General features: G+C 38.0%; 1 protein-coding gene and 1 pseudogene across 6 annotated transcripts in view; both read right to left on the minus strand.

The window, feature by feature from the left end:
• Positions 1-301: 301 nt before the first annotated feature.
• Positions 302-351, minus strand: LOC116812340 (U7 small nuclear RNA; annotated as a pseudogene).
• A 20,313-nt stretch (positions 352-20,664) lies between these two features.
• The window catches only part of CUL4B (cullin 4B), a 53,049-nt gene continuing 51,335 nt past the window's right edge, over positions 20,665-22,378 (minus strand). For all 6 annotated transcript variants that reach the window (XM_058441409.1, XM_058441410.1, XM_032757547.2 and 3 more), the window contains one exon: positions 20,665-20,827. In XM_058441409.1, the coding sequence (XP_058297392.1) occupies positions 20,732-20,827 (96 nt within the window). In that variant the 3' untranslated portion in view covers positions 20,665-20,731. The remainder of the gene's footprint in view (positions 20,828-22,378) is intronic.

The raw sequence follows: 22,378 nt of genomic DNA on the forward strand, positions 1-22,378 counted from the left end.
CATTGGTTTTTGAGTATTGAACCACCCTTGAATACAGGCATACCTTGTTTTACTGTGCTTTGCAGATATTATGTTTTTTACATATTGAAGATTTGTAGCAACCCTGCATTGAGCAAGTCTATCAGTACCATTTTTCCAACAGCATGTGCTCACGTTGTGTCTCTGTGATAGCATGTTTTAACAATAAAATATTTTTTAAGTATGTACATTGTTTTATAGACATAATGCTGTAGCATACTTAATAGACTACAGTATGGTATCAACATAAGCATTTTATATGCACTCTTTCTCCTTTTTTTGTGAAGGTTTTCCAGAAAACCTGCTAGAAAAATTCTAAAAGCTGTAACACTGATTTTTTTCTTTTTGTGACTCACTTTATTGCAATATTTGCTTTATTGTGATGGTCTGGAACTGAACCTGCATCATCTCCCAGGTATGCCTGTACTGTGATGGCTAATTTTATGTCTCAACTTGACTGGCCATGAGTGCTCAGATTAAACATTATTTCTGAGTCTGTGAGGATGTTTCCAGGTGAGGTTATCATTTGAATCAGTGAACTCAATAAGTAGATTGCCTGCCCCAATGTGGGTGAGCATGATCCAATTCATTGAGGGCCTGAATAGAACACGAAGTGGAAAAAGAAGAAAACTGCCCTTTTTGCTTCCTGTTTGCTTGCCTGAATTGAGACATCTCATCTCATCTTCTCCAGCCCTTTGGCTGGGATTTATACCACTGGCTCCCTGGTTCTCAAACTTTCAAGCTCAGACTAAATTACACTAACAGTTTTCCTGGGTTTCCAGCTTACAGATGACAGATCATGGGACTTCTCAGCCTCCATAATTCCATGAGCCTATTCCTCAATTCCTTGTGTGTCTCTCTCTCCCTCTTTTTCATCTCCTACTGGTTCTGTTTCTCTAGAGAACCCTGACAAGTACAAATACCTGGAATAAATCCTACTTGATCATGGTGTGTAGTCGTTTATATATTTTATTTGCTAATATTTTGTGGAGTAGTTTTTGTGCCTATGTTCATAAGAGATACTGGTCTGTAGCTCCTTCCTCCCTCCCTTCCTCCCTCCCTTCCTTTCTTCTTTCCTTCCTTCCTTCCTTCCCTTCCCTCCCTCCTTCCTCCCTCCTTCCCCCCTTCCTTCCTTCCCTTCCCTCCCTCCTTCCTCCCTTCCTTCCTCCTTCCTCCCTTCCTTCCTCCTTCCCCCCTTCCTTCCTCCTTCCCCCTTCCCTTCTCCTCCCTCCTTCCCTTCCCTTTCTCTCCCTCCCTCCCTTTCTTCCTTCCTTCCTTCCGATACTGTCTTGAATTTTGTATCAGGTTAATAATCGCCTTAAAAAATGAGTTGGGAAGTGTTTCCTTCTCTTATTTTCTGGAAGAGATTGTGCAAAATCTTTTTCAAATGTTTGGTGGAATTCTCAGTAAAACTACATGGGCCTGGAGATTTATTTTTTGAGAGCTTTATAGTTATAAACCCGATTTATTTAATGGTTATAGGACTATTCCAATATTGGTTCAGTTTTGATCATTTGTGATTTTGTGGTTTGTGGCCTATAGTTTGTAGAATTGGTTCATTTCTTCTATGTTGTTGAATTTACGAGCATAAAGTTGTTTACAGTATTCCTTTTATTTTTTTTAAATGTTTGTGGGTACAAAGTAGGTATGTATATTTATGGGTACATGAGATGTTTTGATACAGGCATGCAATGTGAAATAAGCACACCATGGAGAATGAGGTATCCATCCCCTCAAGCATGTATCCACTGAGTTACAAACAATCCAATTACACTCTGAGTTATTTCAAAATGTACAATTATTAGTGACTATAGTCATCCTATTGTGCTATCAAATAGTAGGTTTTATTCATTCTATTTTTTTTGGACCCATTAACCATTCCCACCTCCCCACCAGGCCCCCGCTACGCTTCCCAGCCTCTGGTAATCATCCTTCTACTCTTTATGTCCATTAGTTCAATTGTTTTCATTTTTAGACCCCACAAATAACTGAGAACATGTGATGTTAGTTTTCCAGGGCCTGGGTTATTTCACTTAACATAATAACCTCCAGTTCCATCCATGTGATTGCAAATGACAGGATCTCATTCTTTTTATGGCTTAATAGTATTCCATTGTGTATCTGTACCACATTTCTTTATCCAGTCATCTGCTGATGGACACTTAGGTTACTTCCAAATCTTAGCTGTTGGAAACACTGCTGCGAGAAACATAGGAGTGCAGATCTCTTTAATATACTGATTTCCTTTCTTTGGGGTATATACCCAGCAGTGGAATTGCTGGATCATATGGTAGCTCAATTTTTAGCTATTTGAGAAACCTCCAAACTGTTCTCCATAGTGATTGTACTAATTTACATTCCCACCAACAGTGCACAAGGGTTCCCTTTTGTCCACATCCTCGCCAGCATTTGTTATTGCCTGTCTTTTGGATATAAGCTATTTTAACTGCAGTGAGATGATATTCCATTGTCGTTTTGATTTGCATTTCTCTGATGACCAGTGACGTTGAGCACCTTTTCATATGCCTGTTTGCCATTTATATGTCTTATGAGAAATGTCTATTCAAATCTTTTGCCCATTTTTTAATAGATTATATTTATTCTTAGAGTTGTTTGAACTCCTTATATACTTTGGTTATTAATCCCTGGTCACATGGGCGGTTTGTAAATATTTTCTCCCATTCTGTGGGTTGTCTCTTCATTTTATTGATATTAGGTAAAGCAAATCATCTCATATGTGTCCTCAAATATTATAAACATTTTTAAATTTTAAAAAAGTAATTGTTTTAAATTTTTAAAAATTTAAATAAATGGTATCACAGTGGATGTATTTTCCCGTGCTTTTTTGCACACCATTGTTTTAGACATTTCTCTGTGTTGACACATATAGTACTAATTCAACTGTTATATAACACTGTATTTTATAAATGTAACACAATTCATCCATTCTGTTGAACACTCATGGCTTGTTTCCATTTTTTTTTCTCATTACAGACAATACAGAAATAAACATTCTTGTAGATTTCTCTTCAAACATAGTGTGAGATGTATATCCTAAGATTAGAATTACTCAGTCATAAGATGCGGGCAGCTTTGATCTTACTAAATATTACTATTGCTTTTCAAAGTAGTTGTGCCAATTTATATTCCTACCATAAATGAGATTACATTCCTCATTACCGCCATCATTTAATGCTGTAAGGCTTTTCCATTTTTGGTAATCTGATGCATGTGAAGTACAATACCTTACAGTTTTATTCTGCATTCCTCTGACCATAGTGAGATTGATCTTATGAATGTAGTGGTCATTCGGGTTTCCTTTTCTGTGAATCCCCTATTCATATTCTTTGCTCGTTTTTGAACTTACCTGTTTTTCTTATTGACTTATGAAACCTACTTATATTTTCTGAATATTAATCCTGTGTTGGTTATATGCACTATGAATGTCTTCTCCCAGACTGTAAGTTGTCTTTCTGATTTGTATGGGGCCTTTTGATTAGTTATATTGGAACTATCTCTCCCATGTTATTTTTGTGCTTTGTATTAACTTTGCTTTTTCTAAGCTGCTTTCCCTGTTTCACTGATCATGTTTCCCCCTTCTACTGGTTTGGATGTTAGACATTCTAATTCTTTTTGAGTCACCCTAAAAATATATATTTTAATTTATATACAGTATAATTCATTTTTGTTGTACAGCTGAGTTTTGACAAATGCAGAGCTGTGTAAACACTACTACAATTAAGATGCCAAAGAGTTTCATCATGCCTCAAATTCCCTCTTAGTACCCCTTTATATATCCCTCCTCTCACCCCCACCCATGCTAATTACTGATCTGTTTTCCACTCTTAGTTTTGCCTTTTGCATAATGTAATATAGGAATTACACCGTATGTAGCCTTTTGACTTTGGCTTCTTTCACTTAGAATAATGAACTGCAGATTTATTCGTGTTGTTGAATGTATCAATAGTTCATTCCTGTATATTGCTGACTAGTAGTATTCCATTACACAGATGTACCATTATTTACCCATTCAGCAGTTGAAGGACATTTGGGTTGTTTCAGGTTTTTGGCAATTATAAATAAAACTACCATAAACTTACATACAGGCTTTTGTGTGAGAATTAGTTTTCATTCCTCTTGGAAAATACCTAGGGGTGAGATTTCTCGGTACCCTTAAATTTTAATATGCATACAGTCCAAAGTTAGTATATACTTTATTCCCCTTTTGAATAAAACAAAGATCCTAATACATTCTAACTCCAAACTTTTACCTTCCATCTTCCATGTTAGCTTGTCTAATATTTTAGTGCTACTCTTACCGTAATCTTCCCCAACAAAATCAGTAATTTTTATTTTTATCAATACTTATTTAGGTATAGGAATATATTTCATCAATTACTTTGGTCATCATTGCTTCTTGCATCCCACTCCTTTCTTCTAAAAAGCACATTTTAGGCCGGGCGCAGTGGCTCATGCCTGTAATCCCAGCAGTCTGGGAGGCCGAGGTGGGCGGATAATTGAAGTCTGGAGTTCGAGACCAGCCTGGCCAACATGGTGAAACCCCATCTCTACCAAAAATGCAAAAATTAGCCAGGTGTGGTGGCAGGCCCCTGTAATCCCAGCTACTCGGGAGGCTGAGGCAGGAGAATCGATTGAACCCAGGAGGTGGAGGTTGCAGTGAGCCAAGATGGTGCCACTGTACTCCAGCCTGGGTGACAGAGCGAGACTCTGTCTCAAAAAAATAAAATAAAATAAAAGGACATTTTAGTGATGTGCTTTAGAACAATAAATTAGAAATTAAATTAGCAGAATGTTCTAGTGTATACTAGAGCCTGATATGCCCAAAATACTCATTCCTAGATGACAGAATCTAGTGATCTGTTTTAGGTAAGAATTATATATACTGGTCTGAAATAATCTTTTCTTATTCCTTTTAATTGCAAAGGAAGTGACTCTCCATTTATTAGTTCCTACATGAGAGTAGGGTGAAAAGGCTAATAGAGGCTTCATGCATTCAAAGAGGGTTGAGGTTTTCATACTACTCTTATCTTTGGTTAAAACATTTGACCTGTTTATATCTAATTTCCTCTTAAACAATCACATGCAAAACTATATTGATTAAGTAGGATACTTGAAATTCCTGAACATTATATAAATTATGTTAAAAATTTAGTATGTTTGAAAGATAAAGAGGAAAATGCTTATACAGTTATCTTTCTGCCTCATAATCCTTAACTCAAAGAGGAATTAGAAATAAACCTTTGAAAGATCCTAATCCCATAGTCTGAATTGCTGCTTGTGTTTTAGGACAGAAGTCTAATTCATTATGTAGGCCTGATTCTAAGAAAATTTGTCTTTGCTTCTCACTTGTGTTATCTTTTAAAAATCCAGCAAATTCCATACTGCCCTTTTAGGTATAATGTTAACCATTACAAATAATTTTTTTTTTTATAATAAGTCTCACACTGTCACCCAAGCTGGAATGCAGTGGCATGATCTCGGCTTACTGCAACCTCTGCCTCCCGGATTCAAGCTATTCTCCTGCCTCAGTCTCCCGAGTAGCTGGGACTATAGGCATACGCCACCATGCCTAATGTTTGTATTTTTAGTAGAGACGGGGTTTCACTATGTTGGCAAGGCTGGTCTTGAACTCCTGACCTGGTGATCCGCCCACCTCGGCCTCCTAAACTGCTGCGATTACAGGCGTGAGCCACCGCGCCCGGCCTGAAGAATCTTATGACCACTTTTAAAAATGCTTTCACAAGATATTCACATACCAATGATTTAAACAAATCAACAAAGGAAGAATTTCTTTGTACTTAATAAAAAATTCTTACTATCTGCCAAATGTTTAAAAAAATAACTTCTGACATATAGGCTGGGTGCGGTGGCTCACGTCTATAATCCCAGCACTTTTGGAGACTGAGGCGGGCAGATCACTTGAGATCAATAGTTCGAGACCAGCCTGGTCAACATGGTGAAACCCTGTCTCTACTCAAAATACAAAAATTAGCCAGGTGTGGTGGCGCATGCCCATAATCCCAGCTATTCGGGTGACTGAGACAGGAGAATAGCTTGAATCCAGGAGATGGAGGTTGCAGTGAGGCAAGATAGCGCCACTTCACTCCAGCCTGGGTGACAGAGAGAAACTGTCTCAAACAAAAACCAACAAAACAAACTTCTGACATATAGTTAATGAAAAGAAAATGCGTTTATGCACAGAAGGGATTTTTAAATTAACACAAAACAATTGACTATCTAAAAGCAACCCGTGCCGATATTTATATTGCTTTCAACTTAAGAATGTTTCATTGGCTATTTCAGACTAAGAAATCTGAGAAAGATTTCATCTCTAAATAGGCACACAATATATGAAGGTGTATTTTGGGACAATAACTACATAAAGGAGGAGAGATAGAGCTGTATAGAAGCAGTTTTTATATATACTATTGAAGCTAAATTAGTATTAATTCATACCAGTTTGTTGTAAACTTAAGATGCCCATCATAATCCCCAGGGTAACCACTAAGAAAAAAACCTAAAAGATATATATGAAAAGAAGCCAGGCAAGGTGGCGTGCACCTATACTCTCAGCTACTCAGGAGGCTGAGGAGGGAGGATCACTTGAACCCAGGGGCTCTAGTCTAGCCTGGGTAACACAGTGATACTTTGCTTCTATTTAAAAAAAAAGATATGCATAAAAGGAAATGAGAAGAGAATCGAAACGGTATATTACAAAAAAAAAATCAATCAAGTACAACAGAAAGGGAGATTTACTCATGCTTCCCTGGTTGGATGTATACATGAGGCATATAATAGTCCCCCCTTATAAGCAGTTTTGTTTTCCCTGGGTACAGTTACCTGTGGTCAACATGGTCCAAGAATATTACATGGAAAATTCCAGAAATAAACAATTCCTAACTTTCAAATTGCACGCCATTCTGAATAGCATGATGGAATCTCATGCCGTCCTGCTCCATCCCACTCAAGATGCAAATCATTCCTTTGTCCAGCACATCCATACTGTATATACCACCGGTTAGTCACTTGGTAGCCATCTTGGTTATCAGATCAACTGTTGCAGTACTGCAGTGCTTCTGTTCAAGTAACCCTTGTTCTAATTAATAATGGCCCCAAAACACAAGAGTAGTAATGCTAGCAAATTGTTACAATTGTCCTATTTTATTGTTGTTAATCTCCTGTGTCTAATTTATAAATGAAGTATAGGTATGTATTTATAGGAAAAAATGTATATATAGGGTCTGGTACTATCCGTGGTTTCAGGCATCTACCAGGGGTCTTGGAACATACTCTCCTCAGATAAGGGGGGACTGCTGTACAAGCTATTAAACTGTTTTTCTCTTGTGAATCTATCTTTTGTTACAGGAGTCCATCACAATTAAAAACTATGAAGGGTAGAGAGAAAATTATCTTTCCTCCCCTAGAGTTTCTGGTGATGAGGATAGGATCTCTGGGGTACCCTGCTCACTCTGGAACCTGCCAATGGGATCCCGGGGAAACTGACAGAAGCTGGCTAAGGGTAAGAATTCTTACCAAAGTCAACTCTCCTGGATGTGTCTGTAGCACCTAGTAGAGAAGAGGAAGGCAAACACTTTCTAACTTTGATTAGCAGGAGGAAAATATCTGTACGAATTGATTTTTTTGGATTATGACTCTGGCTTGATCCTTTCCCTCTCTGAGACAGCTTTTGCTTTCCTGTTGGTCTCATCTTGTGTCCTGAAAGCTTAGCTTGGCTTTCTACCTGTCCGGGCACACAGGTTATCAAGCCTGTATTTGCAGGCAGCCAACTGAAAGGTTGGCAGCCCCCAATAATATGGCTGGACAGAAATGGGGGTTGCACCCTACTTGTATCTAGGGTCCTACCAACTGTTGCCAGCTCTCAGAGGATTCTCTGTCTTTTGGCTATCTCTGGGAGTGGCTCTGGATCTTGGCGGTGGGGGGAGGGCTGTATCTTTGCACCCTCTATGAAGACACCCCTTATACCCACAGTTAAGCCATTAAGGGCTTATTGGTTTTGGTCAAGTCACTCGATAAATATAACTCTGAAAATGTCCCCAGTGGGGTGACATGAATTGCATGCCAGGTTCTGGACAGAAATATAGTTAAAAATTAATCAGGCTGCCCTTTGGCCCACTTTCCTCTTGCTGAAAGTCATGTAGTACTAGATACTGACTATTTGCATTCCCATTGTTTCTATAGATAGGATCTCTGACATTGGAATCATAAGGCTTTTGTTTAAAGACTGCTTAAGATATTCTTCAGATCCTGAATTCCAGTGGAAAGGCTGAAGCCAACCAGTTTCAAGACCCTCAGAGAGGAACCAAATCAGCATAAGAATATACTTTTTTCTTTTTTTTAAGATAGAGTCTTGTTCCGTCAGCCAGGCTGGAGTGAAGTGGCACAATCATAGCTCACTAAAGCCTCAAACTCCTGGGCTTAAGTGATCCTCCAGCCTCAGCCTCCTTAGTAGCTGGGACTACAGGTAGATACCACTACACCCAGCTAATTTTTAAAAATTTTTTGTAGAGATGGGGTCTCCCTATGTTAGCCAGGCTGGTCTTGAACTACTGCCCTCGAGCAATCCTCCTGCCTTGGGCTCCCAAAGTGTTGGGATTATAGGCGTCAACCTGGCCAAGAATACAGTTTCTTCATCTCCGAGTCCTATGACTTCATCCTGCACTCTTCAACCAATCAACAATCTCCACACTTTGGCCCACTCCAAAACCCTTTAAAACCCTAACCTCAAATTCCTTGGGGAGATAGATTTGAGGTTTCCTCCCATCTCTTTAATTATCCTACCATTAAACTTCTTTCTCGGCCAGGCGCAGTGGCTCACGCTTGTAATCCCAGAACTTTGGGAGGCCGAGGAAGACAGATCACCTGAGCTCAGGAGTTCAAGACCAGGCTGGGCAACATGGCGAAACCCCATCTCTACAAAAAATACAAATATTAGCCAGGTACGGTGGCATGTGCCTGTGGTCCCACCTACTTGGGAGGCTGAGGCAGGAGAATTGCTTGAGCCCGGGAGGTGGAGGTTGCAGTGAACCGAGATAGTGCCATTGCACTCCAGTCTGGGTGACAGAGCAAGACTGTTTCAAGGAAAAAAAAAAGGACAGAAAGAGAAACTTATATAAATTAAGTATTCTCTTAGAAAACAGAAGAACTAACTCAAATGCTTTTCAAGTTCACTTGACTGGTAATCTTTGGTAAATAATACTGCTAGTTTAGTTAAAAAAAAAAAAAAAGAAAATGCCTTCAGAGTTGTCAGCATCAGCATTAAATATAATGCAAACACACAACTTTTATTCTGAGTTTACTAGTCGAATAAGCTTATGTTATTTCTACTAGATGTTTATGATTATAAAATTAATTCAACCAAGAATAAATGTATAAGTAAAAATGCAGTATCTGTTACTTCATATATATCAAGTACAGCAGTAAACAAAAAACCCATGAATTTAAAAAGAAACACACACAAGAGACGGCAGTAATAAAGCTATTAAGGAACAAAAAAAATAGGATATATAGAAAACAAATAGCAAAATGACAGAAGTCCTTCCTCATCAGTAATTATTTTAGATGTAAAAAAATTAAACTCTCCAATTTCAAAAGTCAGGGATTGGCAGAATGGATTTAAAATCAAGATCTAACTATAAATTGTCGACAAGAAAGTCACTTTAGGTTCTAGACACAAACAAGTTGAAAGAGAAAGGATGGAAAAAGACATTACAAGCAAACCAAAAGAGGGCTAGGGTTGCTCCACTAATGTCAGATAAAATAGACTTTTAAGTAAAAAAGTGTATTATTACAAGAGACAAAGAACAATAATATATATTGATATAGGGGTCAATCCATCAGTAAAGTATTAACAATCATAACCACAGACATACCTAACAGTCCTACTATATATGAAGTAAAAACTGGTAGAATTGAAGGGAGAAATAGACAGTTCTACAGTAATGGTTGAATATTTCAATACCCCACTTTCAATAATGGATAATAATAGACAGAAGATCAATAAGGAAATAGAAAAACTGAACAACACTACAAACCTACTCGGCTCAGTAGACACATACAGAACATTCCACACAAAACAGTAGAATACACATTCTTCTCAACTCCACATGAAACATTCTCCAGGATAGATCATGTTAGGCCACACAACTCTCAATAAATTTAACAAGACTGAAATCATACACTATCTTCTCTGGCCACATGGAGTAAAATTAGAAATAAATAATAGACCAGGTATGACGGCTCTCGCCTGTAATCCCAGCAATTCGGAAGACCAAGATGGAAAGATTGCTTCAGGCCAGGAGTTCAAGACTAGCCTGGGCAACATAGGGAGACCCAATCTCTGCAAAAAATTTTAAAAAAATTAGCTGGGTATGGTGGCATGCACCTGTAGTCCCAGCTACTCAGAAAGATTGCTTAAGCCCAGGAGTTTGAGGCTGCAGTGAGCTGTGACTGTGCCACTGCACTCCAGCCTGGGCAACAGAGTGATACCCTGTCTCAAAAAAAAAAAAAAAAAAAAAAAAGAATAACATAGAATAGACTCAAGTTACTAAAATCAGAAATGAAAGTGGGATATTACTACTGATCTCGCAGAAGTAAAAAGGATGATAAAAGATTGCCATGAGGCTGGGCACAATGGCTCATGCCTGTAATACCAGCACTTTGGGAGGCCGAGGTGAGAGCATTGCTTAAGACTTTGAGACCAGCCTGGGCAACACAACAAGACCCCATCTCTACAAAAAATTAAAAAAAAAAAAAACTAGTTAGGTGTGGTGGTGAATGCCTGTGGTCCCAGCTACCTGGGATGCTGAGGTAGGAGAATTGCCTGAACCTGGAAGATCTAGGCTGTAGTCAGCTATCATTGTGCCACTGCACTCCAGCCTGGGTGACAGAGTGAGACCCTGTCTCAAAAAAAGAAAAAACGATTGCTATCGACAATTGTATGCCAACAAATTAGATATCTAAGAGAAAATCGAGGCAGGCGGATCACAACGTCAGGAGATCGAGAACATCTTGGCCAACTTGGTGAAACCCCGTCTCTACTAAAAATACAAAAATTAGCCGGGCGTGGTGGTGTGCGCCTATAGTCCCAGCTACTCTGGAGGCTGAGGAAGGGGAATTGCTTGAACCCAGGAGGCGGAGGTTGCAGTGAGCCGATATCATGCCACTGCACTCCGGCCTGGGTGAAAAGAGTGAAACTCCATCTCAAAAAAAAAAAAAAAAAAAAAAAAAAAAAAAAAGAAAAAAAAAAAAAAAAAAAAAACCCCAAAAAAACCAAATTCCTGGAAATATACAAATGACCTAAAACTGATGCAAAAAGAAATAGAAAATCTGAACAGACCTGTAAGATACTAAATAATCGAAAACATCCCCCAGAAGAAAAGCCTGGGACCGGACAGCTTCACTAGTGAATTCTCTTTTTTTTTCTTCATCCTCTGACTTTCACACTGGTGAGTTCTGTTAAAGAAGAATGAACACCAATCCTCAAAGTCTTCCAAAAAACAGAAGACCAAATACTTGATAGTTCATTGTATAACACTAGCATTACCCTGATACCAAAGCTGGACAAAGATACTGCAAGAATAGTACAGATCAATATTCCTTATGAATACAGATGCAAAGATCTTCAAAAAATAATAGCAAATCAAATCCAACAACATACCAAAAGGATTAGACAACATGACCAAATGGGATTTATGCCAAGAATGCAAGGGTGATTCTACATATGAAAACAAATCAATGTACTATACCACATGAATAGAATGAAGGAAATAAACCACATGATCATCTCAATTGATGCAGAAAAAGCATTTGACAAAGTTCAACACCCTTTAATGACAAAAACATTCAGAAAGCTAAGAATGAAAGAAAACTTCCGGCTGGGCAGTGGCTCACTCCTGTAGTCCCAGCAATTTGGGAGGCCAAGACAGCAGATCAATTGAGGCCAGGAGTTCAAGACCAGTCTGGGCAACACAGTGAGACCCCTGTCTCTATTAAAAAATGTTAATTAGCCAGGTGTGGTGGCAGGTGCCTGTAGTCCTAGCTACTTCAGAGACTGAGGTGGGAGGATTGCTTGAGCCTAGGAGGTAGAGGCTGTAGTGAGCCATGACTGTATCATAGCACTCTAGTCTGGGTGACAAGAGCGAGACTCCATCTCTAAAAAACTAAATAAAAGAGAAAGAAAACTTCCTCAATAAGATAAAGGGCATTTATTAAACACCCACAGGTAACATCATACTCAACGGTGAAAGACTGAAAGCTTCCCACCTAAGAACAGAAACAAGTCAAGAATGCTCACTTTAGCTACTTGTATTTAACATTGTTGAAATCTCCACTCAGAGAAATTAGGCAAGAAATTGAAGGCACCCAAAATGGAAAGGAAGAAGTAAACTGTAGATGGCAAAGATGCTATAAATAGAAACTCCTTAAAAATCCACAAAAATTCATAAGAGCTAGCAAACGAATCCAGCAAAAATGCCGGATACAAGATAAACATGCAAAAATCAGTTGTATACAGTTGTATACACTGGCAATGAATAGCACGAAAAGTAAATTTAGAAAACAATTACATTTATGATAGCACCAAAGAGAACAAAATATTTAGGAACATAATTAGGGAGATACAAGAAAAGTACACTGACATATGTAAAACTTTACTGAAAAAAAATTTTTAAAGACCTAAAAACAGAAAGACATCTTTTGTTCATGGATTAGAAGACTTCATATTGTTAAGATGACAATACTCCCCAAAGTGATATACAGATTCAATGCAATCCCTATCAAAATCCCAATGGCCTTTTTTGCAGAAATGGAAAAGCTGATCCTAAAATCCATACGGAATTATATGTAAGGCACCCAAATAGTTAAAACAATCTTGAAAAAGAGGAAAAGTGACAACACTCACATTTTCTGATTTCAAAATTTACTAAAAAGCTATAGTAATCAAAACAGTGTAGTACCAGTGTAAGATGGACATATAAGAAGAATGGAATAGAATTAAGAAATAAACCCCATCTCTGTGGTTTTATCTACCTTTGGTCTTTGATGATGGTAACATACAGATGGGGTTTTGGTGTGGATGTCCTTTCTGTTTGTTAGTTTTCCTTCTAACAGTCAGCACCCTCAGCTGCAGGTCTGTTGGAGTTTGCTGGAGGTCCACTCCAGACCCTGTTTGCCTGGGTATCAGCAGCAGAGGCTGCAGAACAGTGAATATTGCTGAACAGCAAATGTTGCTGCCTGATCGTTCCTCTAGAAGCTTCGTCTCAGAGGGGTACCTGGCCGTGTGAACATCGATGCAAAAATCCTCAATAAAATACTGGCAAACTGAATCCAGCAGCACATCAAAAAGTTTATCCACCATGATCAAGTGGGCTTCATCCCTGGGATGCAAGGCTGGTTCGACATATGCAAATCAATAAACATAATCCAGCATATAAAGAGAACAAATGACAAAAACCACATGATTATCTCAATAGATGCAGAAAAGGCCTTTGACAAAATTCAACAGCCCTTCATGCTAAAAACTCTCAATAAATTAGGTATTGATGGGACATATCTCAAAATAATAGGAGCTAGTTATGACAAACCCACAGCCAACATCATACTGAATGGGCAAAAACAGGAAGCATTCCCTTTGAAAACTGGCACAAGACAGGGATGCCCTCTCTCACCACTCCTATTCAACATAGTGTTGGAAGTTCTGGCCAGGGCAATCAGGCAGGAGAAAGAAATAAAGGGTATTCAATTAGGAAAAGAGGAAGTCAAATTGTCCCTGTTTGCAGATGACATGATTGTATATTTAGAAAACCCCACTGTCTCAGCCTAAAATCTCCTTAAGCTGATAAGCAACTTCAGCAAAGTCTCAGGATACAAAATCAATGTGCAAAAATCACAAGCATTCTTATACACCAAATAACAGACAAACAGAGAGCCGAATCATGAGTGAACTCCCATTCACTATTGCTTCAAAAAGAATAAAATACCTAGGAATCCAACTTACAAGGGACGTGAAGGACCTCTTCAAGAGGAACTACAAACCACTGCTCGATGAAATAAAAGAGGATACAAACAAATGGAAGAACATTCCATGTTCATGGACAGGAAGAACCAATATCGTGAAAATGGCCATACTACTCAAGGTAATTTACAGATTCAATGCCATCCCCATCAAGCTACCAATGACTTTCTTCATGGAATTGGAAAAAAACTACTTTAAAGTTCATACGGAACCAAAAAAGAGCCCACATTGCCAAGTCATTCCTAAGCCAAAAGAACAAAGCTAGAGGCATCACACTACCTGACTTCAAACTACACTACAAGGCTACAGTAACCAAAACAGCATGGTACTGGTACCAAAACAGAGATATAGACCAATGGAACAGAGCAGAGCCCTCAGAAATAATACCGCACATCTACAATCATCTGTTCTTTGACAAACCTGACAAAAAAACAAGATATGGGGAAAGGATTCCCTATTTAATAAATGGTGCTGGGGAAACTGGCTAGCCATATGCAGAAAGCTGCAACTGGATCCCTTCCTTACACCTTATACAAAAATGAATTCAAGATGGATTAAAGACTTAAATGTTAGACCTAAAGCCATAAAAACCCTAGAAGAAAACCTAGGCAATACCATTCAAGACATAGGCATGGGCAAGGACTTCATGTCTAAAACACCAAAAGCAATGGCAACAAAAGCCAAAATTGACAAATGGGATCTAATTAAACTAAAGGGCTTCTGCACAACAAAAGAAAGTATGATCAGAGTGAACAGGCAACCTACGGAATGGGAGAAAATTTTTGCAATCTACTGATCTGACAAAGGGCTAATATCCAGAATCTACAATGAACTCAAACAAATTTACAAGAAAAAGACAAACAACCCCATCAACAAATGGGCGAAGGATATGAACAGATACTTCTAAAAAGAAGACATGTATGCAGCCAACAGACACATGAAAAAATGCTCATCATCACTGGCCATCAGAGAAATGCAAATCAAAACCACAATGAATACCATCTCACACCAGTTAGAATGGCCATCATTAAAAAGTCAGGAAACAGCTGGGCGCGGTGGCTCAAGCCTGTAATCCCAGCACTTTGGGAGGCTGAGGCGGGCGGATCACGAGGTCAGGAGATCGAGACCATCCTGGCTAACACGGTGAAACCCCGTCTCTACTAAAAACACAAAAAATTAGCCGGGCGTGTTGGCGGGCGCCTGTATTCCCAGCTACTCGGGAGGCTGAGGCAGGAGAATGGCGTGAACCCAGGAGGTGGAGGTTGCGGTGAGCCGAGATCGTGCCACTGCACTCCAGCCTGGGGGACAGAGAAAGACTCCGTCTCAAAAAAAAAAAAGTCAGGAAACAACAGGTGCTGGAGAGGATGTGGAGAAATAGGAACACTTTTACACTGTTGGTAGGAGTGTAAACTAGTTCAACCATTGTGGAAGACAGTGTGGCGATTCCTCAAGGATCTAGAACTAGAAATACCATCTGACCCAGCCATCCCATTACTGGGTATATACCCAAAGGATTATAAAGCATGCTGCTATAAAGACACATGCACACGTATGTTTATTGCGGCACTATTCACAATAGCAAAGACTTGGAACCAATCCAAATGTCTATCAATGATAGACTGGATTAAGAAAATGTGGCACAGATACACCATGGAATACTATGCAGCCATAAAAAGGGATGAGTTCATGTCCTTTGTAGGGATATGGATGAAGCTGGAAACCATCATTCTGAGCAAACTATCGCAAGGACAGAAAACCAAACACCGCATGTTCTCACTCATAGGTGGGAATTGAACAATGAGAACACTTGGACACAGGAAGGGGAACATCACACACTGGGGCCTGTCATGGGGTGCGGGGAGCGGGGAGGGACAGCATTAGGAGATATGCCTAACGTAAATGATGAGTTAATAGGTGCAGCACACCAACATGGCACATGTATACATATGTAACAAACCTGCATGTTGTGCACATGTACCCTAGAACTTAAAGTATATATATATATATATATATATATATAAAAGGAAATAAACCCATACAGCTATGGCCAACTGATCTTCAACAAGGGTTGATAAGATTATTCAATGGGAGAAAGAATAGTCTCTTTGACAAATGGTGCTGCGACAACTAGATAACCACATGCAAAAGAATAAAGTTAAACATTTACTTCATATCATATACAGAAACTAACTCGAGATCAAAGACCTAAACATAAGAAATAAAACTGTGAAACTCTTATAAGAAAACACAGGGGTAAAACCATGAGCATTGATTTGGCAATGATTTCTTAAATATGACACCATGATATATAGACAGCTTATAAGTGAAAATTTTAAAAATGACACCAAAAGCACAAGCAACAGATAAAAAACTAGACTTCATTAAAATTAAAAACTCATGTGCAAAGGTCACCACTAAGTGAGTGAGAAGGCAATTCACAGAACCAGAGAAACTTATTAGAATATAAAAAGGATTCTTACAACTCAACAAAAAGACAAACAACCTATTTTAAAAACAGCCAAAAAGTGTGAATAGACATTTCTCCAAAGAAAATATACAAATGGCCAATAACCACATAAAAAGATGGTCAACATTATTAGTCATTAAAGAAATGAGATTCAAAATCACAATAACTACCACTTCACACTAAGATGATTATGATAATACCTGAAAACCAGAAAACAGCAAGTGTTCAGGATGTGGAGAAATTGGAGAAATACATTGCTGGTGGGAACAGAAAATGGTGTAGCTGCTGTGGAAAAGTTTAGTGGTTCGTCAAGAAGTTAAGCACAGAACTATCATATAACCCAGCAATTTCACTCCTAGGTATATTCCCAAAAGATTTTAAAACAGGAACGTGAACAGATAATTGTAAACAAATCTTCATAGCAGCATTTCGCACAACAGTCAGAAGGTGGAAACCATACAGTGTCCAACACCTGATGAGTGGATAAACAAGATATGGTATACACATGCTATTATTCAGCCATAAAAAAGAATGAAGTATCAATACATATGATGTGGAGGAACCTTGAAAACATCATGCTAAGTGAAAGAAACCAGATACAAAAAGTCACATAATGATTCCATTGATAGGAAATATCCAGAATAGGCAAATCCAGAGAGACAGAAAGCAGTGGTTTCCAGAGGCTGGGTGAAAGGGGGAATGGGAAATGACTGCTTAATGGTGCCAAGTTTCCTTTAGAGTTGAGGAAAATGTTCTGGAACTACATAATGGTGACTGCACAATATTGTGAATGTACTAAATGTCAGAATTGTATACTTTATCATGGTTAGAATGGTAAATTTTGTGTGTACTTTACCACAATAAAAAACTTAAAAATTAAAGAAAAGTTTTGAAATTAGAGAACAAATGAAGAGGATCTGTTGTTGTTACAGCTGGCAAAACTATTAAGTTCTAACATGCCAATGCAGCACATTCTTATATTTTACATCAAATAGAAAGGGTTTTACAAAAGAAAGGTTAGGGTCTTTTTCACTATGCTAGAGATGACTTCTAAGGATTGTTAAACATGAAGGTACATTATGTGTCCATTCAAAAGAAAAAATACCCTTTTTTATAATAGCAAGGGGAGAAAGAAAAATAATTGAGCAAAGTGTTTGATTTGAACCAAGTGTTTGCAGGTGAACAAACTTCAATATTCAAATGTAAAGCAGGTTTCTTTTTTTGTAGGACACTGAAAAATATTCATTAATGAAGTATTAGCAGGATATCATTTTACAAAACATAATTATGCAAATTTTCATCAGTACTGCTCTTTTCTTTTTAATGAACAATTTGTTTTGGCAATTTTATGTAAATAAGAGAATAGAACATGCTCATAACACTCCTGCCATTCACAGCATTAAATAGAGTGGTCTTGAAAACAAAGACTAGCTCATTTAAAAAGATTTATGAATATCAAGATTAAAAAACAAACTTCTCAAATCTTTAGATCCAGATGCCTAAACTGGTTTTCTGAACTGTACACTCACACACACAGCAAAAATTTCAAGAGTATAGCTAGACATCATATTAAGACCATTCAAGCAGACTGAGGAACTGGGTTCAAAAACTTTGAGGAACATCTTACTCTGAGAGTATTTGGCCCAGAACTCAAAAAACTATTAACAGAAAAGGCAGAGCAAATGCCATAACTAAGAGTAATCTTTTCTTCTCCCCTGAACTCAAATCTAGACTCATTTCATATTGACTTTATGAAACACTTTGACACTGAGGATTTGAATGAAGCAATGTTTATACTTGTATCCGCATGTTTAAGAATAATTATCCACCTTGAGGATTCCTGGGAATTTTCCTCGCCCTGTTAACCATGCCCTCCCCCATACTCTTATAGCATTACCACAAAATCATCACAAAATTTTTAAAAAGTTTAAAAATAACAAAATCAACAAATGTCAGTTCATTAGAAGTTGTTAGGAAGATTTTAAGTCCTGTGATTTTATAACTTTCTTACAATACTTGAATTTTAAAGATCTTCTCTAGAAACTTTTTTTAAATAAAAGTTTTATTGGAGAAAAATAGAACCACCACATACACAGGGAAAAGAGCACAAAAATTCAACTGATACAGAACAACAACTGAAAGTCACAATTATCCAATGTAGTTTGCAATTACTTTTCAGTTTCTTAAACAGCTCCCCTCAACTTGTTTTTTTAACAGTCTTGCTAATTTTTCAGCTGAAACAGCATCAAGTTTTCAAAGAATTAAGAGCCTCAGGGAGGGGACCTGCTTTCAAGATACCGAAGGTGACATCAAGAGTCTCCTCCTAACAGGACCAACTCTATCTAAAAGTTGCTTATGAGTAACTTGAATCTTGTGTAATAGTCTACATCTCACAGACCATCAGGAATGAGTTAGAACACTGTTGTTGATGGTCCGGTATGAAGAGAAGGCAAACAAAATAGCTGCATTTGCTTGTCAGCTGAGCTCATATAAAGAAATCAGTGAGGAGCTGAGAAAATATAGGCAATGGCTGCTCAATAAGAATTACAAGTTCCGAATACCACATATAGTTAGACACCAGTGTGCAAGTTGATGCAACCAGAAAGAAGTAGACGACTTTTTAAAATACCTGGCCACAGGTCTTTGAGAACTCAAGAAAACAATCAACAGTAGACACAAGAGTCAAAAATCTTCTCAGGTTGAAGATTAGGACATAGGTAATCTTCCTAACGGCTCCAACAGGCAAGGAAATATGCTGTGGCAAAAAGCATTAAGTAGTTCTGATTTTTAAAAAACAAAAACAAAATTTTCTGCTTCTCCTCACTTCAAAGCTTCAAAGAAATAGAAACAAGGAAACAAAACAAAAACAAAAAAAAAACAGTGATGGTAAAGAGAAGCCTTTTGCTTGAATTATCAATTCGAAAAACAGTACTTTTGCCATTTTGTATATATAAACAATCTTGGGACATTCTCCTGAAAACTAGGTGTCCAGTGGCTAAGAGAACTCAATTTCAAGCAATTCTGAAAGGAAAACCAGCATGACACAGAATCTCAAATTCCCAAACAGGGGCTGTGTGGGAAACATGAGGGAGGACCTTTGTATCTAGGGTTTTAGCAAGTTAAAATGAAGATAACAGGAAAGGCTTATTTATCAACAAAGAGAAGAGTTGGGATGCTTCTAAAAAAAACTTTGGTAGAGAAAATAGGAATGCTAAATCCTAGGAAGCCTGTAACAATCCACAATTGGTCCAAGTTGAAGACAAAACTGTCCAAACAACATTTAAAGTCTAAAGTATGTTGAAAACTAGTTGAGAAGTTTTTGCTCCTGTAACAATTTACAAAACACGTTCATTTTGGTCTCTTTTGCGATTTTCTTATTGTATTCATTTTTAATATAAAGAGTTGGATTTTTCTCTTCTATGATGTTCCTCTAGTACAACTGATCATTAATTTTCTATTTTAGCTATTTTTATAAGTACTTGTTAATCAGCACAGTTAACTTGGGGCTAAGCCATATATACACATCCCATACTCATAAATGAAAATTTTTAGGATGTGAATATACAAGATATTATGTAAGCAACTGTCCCCCTACTTGAAAACTTGTTTCCAAATAATTTTTTTTTAAAAAACATCCCTTTCAGTGTAACAGAACATTACCTAGTAAAATATCAATAGCTATGACAATTATTTCTCTTTTTAAGGGAAATCACAAAACGGGTGAACAACCAAGTCAAGGGTGGTTTTTCTATTTGATAAATACATCCAGAACTCTGTACAGTAAATAAAGTTTGCATGCAGTTTAAGTATCTTTAAATGACATTTTAAGCAAATAAACCTTTTGCTTCATAATTAATGGTGTGTAAGAACCCTCCCCCCTTTTTAATAGCCACAGGGATCTCTTTCCCAGTTCCAAAGAGGAATTCATGAAGACCAGGTACGTTCTTAAGTGTTTTCTGCACATCATACTAAATAACATGCAAAGAGTTCAACAACATTCTTCTTAAAGGTAAGTATTACTCTTTAAAATAGGCATGTTAACCACTGAGAAAAAGTCCACTCAACTATTTCCATTAATTACACTGCTTCATTTGGTCATCGGTAGTAAAAAAGGAGTCAAATAATATTGAATCAACAGGTTAGTTTATCCACTGGCTACTGCATATGACACCAAATGCTGCAAGGCCAACATTCTATGCAATATAGTTGTACTGGTTGGGATTTTCTTTATCTCTTTCCATGTAGTCCCGGTCAATTAAAGATTCTATTCTCTTCTTAAGATCAGCAGGCTGTAAGAGAAGGCAAATTTTCAATGTAAAGTTCATTATCATTGGCTCAAGCCCATTTAGTTAACACCCCATTAAAAAGACAACAGTTTTGGCTCATGAATTTAATCTCCTTTTTTAAAATTTTTATTTATTTAAATCTCTTTTTTAGAGAAAAGTATCATGAAAATAAACCAGGTTAAAAAATGTTTTATATACGTTGAAGATTCTTTTTTTTTTTTTTTTGAGACAGAGTCTCGCTCTGTCATCCAGGCTGGAGTGCAGTGGCACTACCTCGGCTCACTGCAACCTCCACCTCCTGGGTTCAAGCGATTCTTCTGCCTCAGCCTCCCGAGTAGCTGGGACTACAGACACAAGCCACCACACCCGGCTAATTTTTGTATTTTTGGTAGAGATGGGTTGTCACCATATTGGCCAGGCTGGTCTCGAACTCCTGACCTCAGGTGATCCACCTGCCTCAGCCTCCCAAAGTGAGGGATTACAGGCGTGAGCCACTGTGCCCAGCTATGTTGAAGATTCTTTAACACCAGAAGTGTTTTTGATTTTTTATTTTTTTGGTAGCTTTTAATTTTTTTTAATAGACAGGGTCTTGCTATGTTGCCCAGGCTGACCTTAAACTCTTGTTCTGGAGTGATCCCCCAGCCTCAGCCTCCCAAAGTACTGGAATCCCAGTACTCACAGGTGTGAGCTACCATGCCTGGTCCTGACTTTTTCATTTTGGAATATTTGCATATACATAGTGAGATACCATGGAGATGGGACCCAAGTCTAAACACAAAATTCATCTACGTTTCATACATACCTTACATAGCCTGAAGATAATTTTATACCTTTTGTGCATGAAACAAAGTTTTGACTGCAACCTGTCAAATGAGGTAAAGTGTGGAATTTTCCACCTGTGGCATCATGTTGGCATTCAAAGTTTCCAATTTTGGAGCATTTCAGATTTTGGATTTTCTCATTAAAGATGTTCAACCTGTACTATATACTATACATACATTAAACTGTCACACCCTTGTCATATTGTTATGGAATACTTTCTATTACTTTTCTATTTTAAAGAGGTCATGCCAGAAGCAGCTACCCTTCGCGTGGTTAAATACAAAAGACTACATTTATTGTAACTTCCCATGAGCACTGTAAGGTAGTTTAAGGATACAGAATACTAGTTTTGTCAAGATAGTTCATGAAGCGCACCTTTACTTTGGGCAAGAGTTAGTTGGCTTCATTTTTATAAATTAAGATTTTAAATGTATTGATGAAATCACTATTTAGACCGGGTGCGGTGGCTCATGCCTGTAATCCCAGCACTTTGCGAGGCTAAGATGGGTGGATCACCTGAGGTCAGGAGTTCGAGACCAGACTGGCTAACATGGCAAAACCCCATCTGTACTAAAAATACAAGAATTAGCCAGGTGTGGTGGTGGGCGCCGGTAGTCTCAGCTACCAGGGAGACTGAGGCAGGAGAATTGCTTGAACCCAGGGGGTGGAGGTTGTAGTGAGCCGTGATCACGCCACTGCACTCCAACCTGGGTGACAGAGCAAGAAGACTCC

This window comes from Hylobates moloch, unplaced genomic scaffold (genome assembly GCF_009828535.3).
Source record: "Hylobates moloch isolate HMO894 unplaced genomic scaffold, HMol_V3 SCAFFOLD_7, whole genome shotgun sequence".
NCBI classification, from domain to species: domain Eukaryota; kingdom Metazoa; phylum Chordata; class Mammalia; order Primates; family Hylobatidae; genus Hylobates; species Hylobates moloch.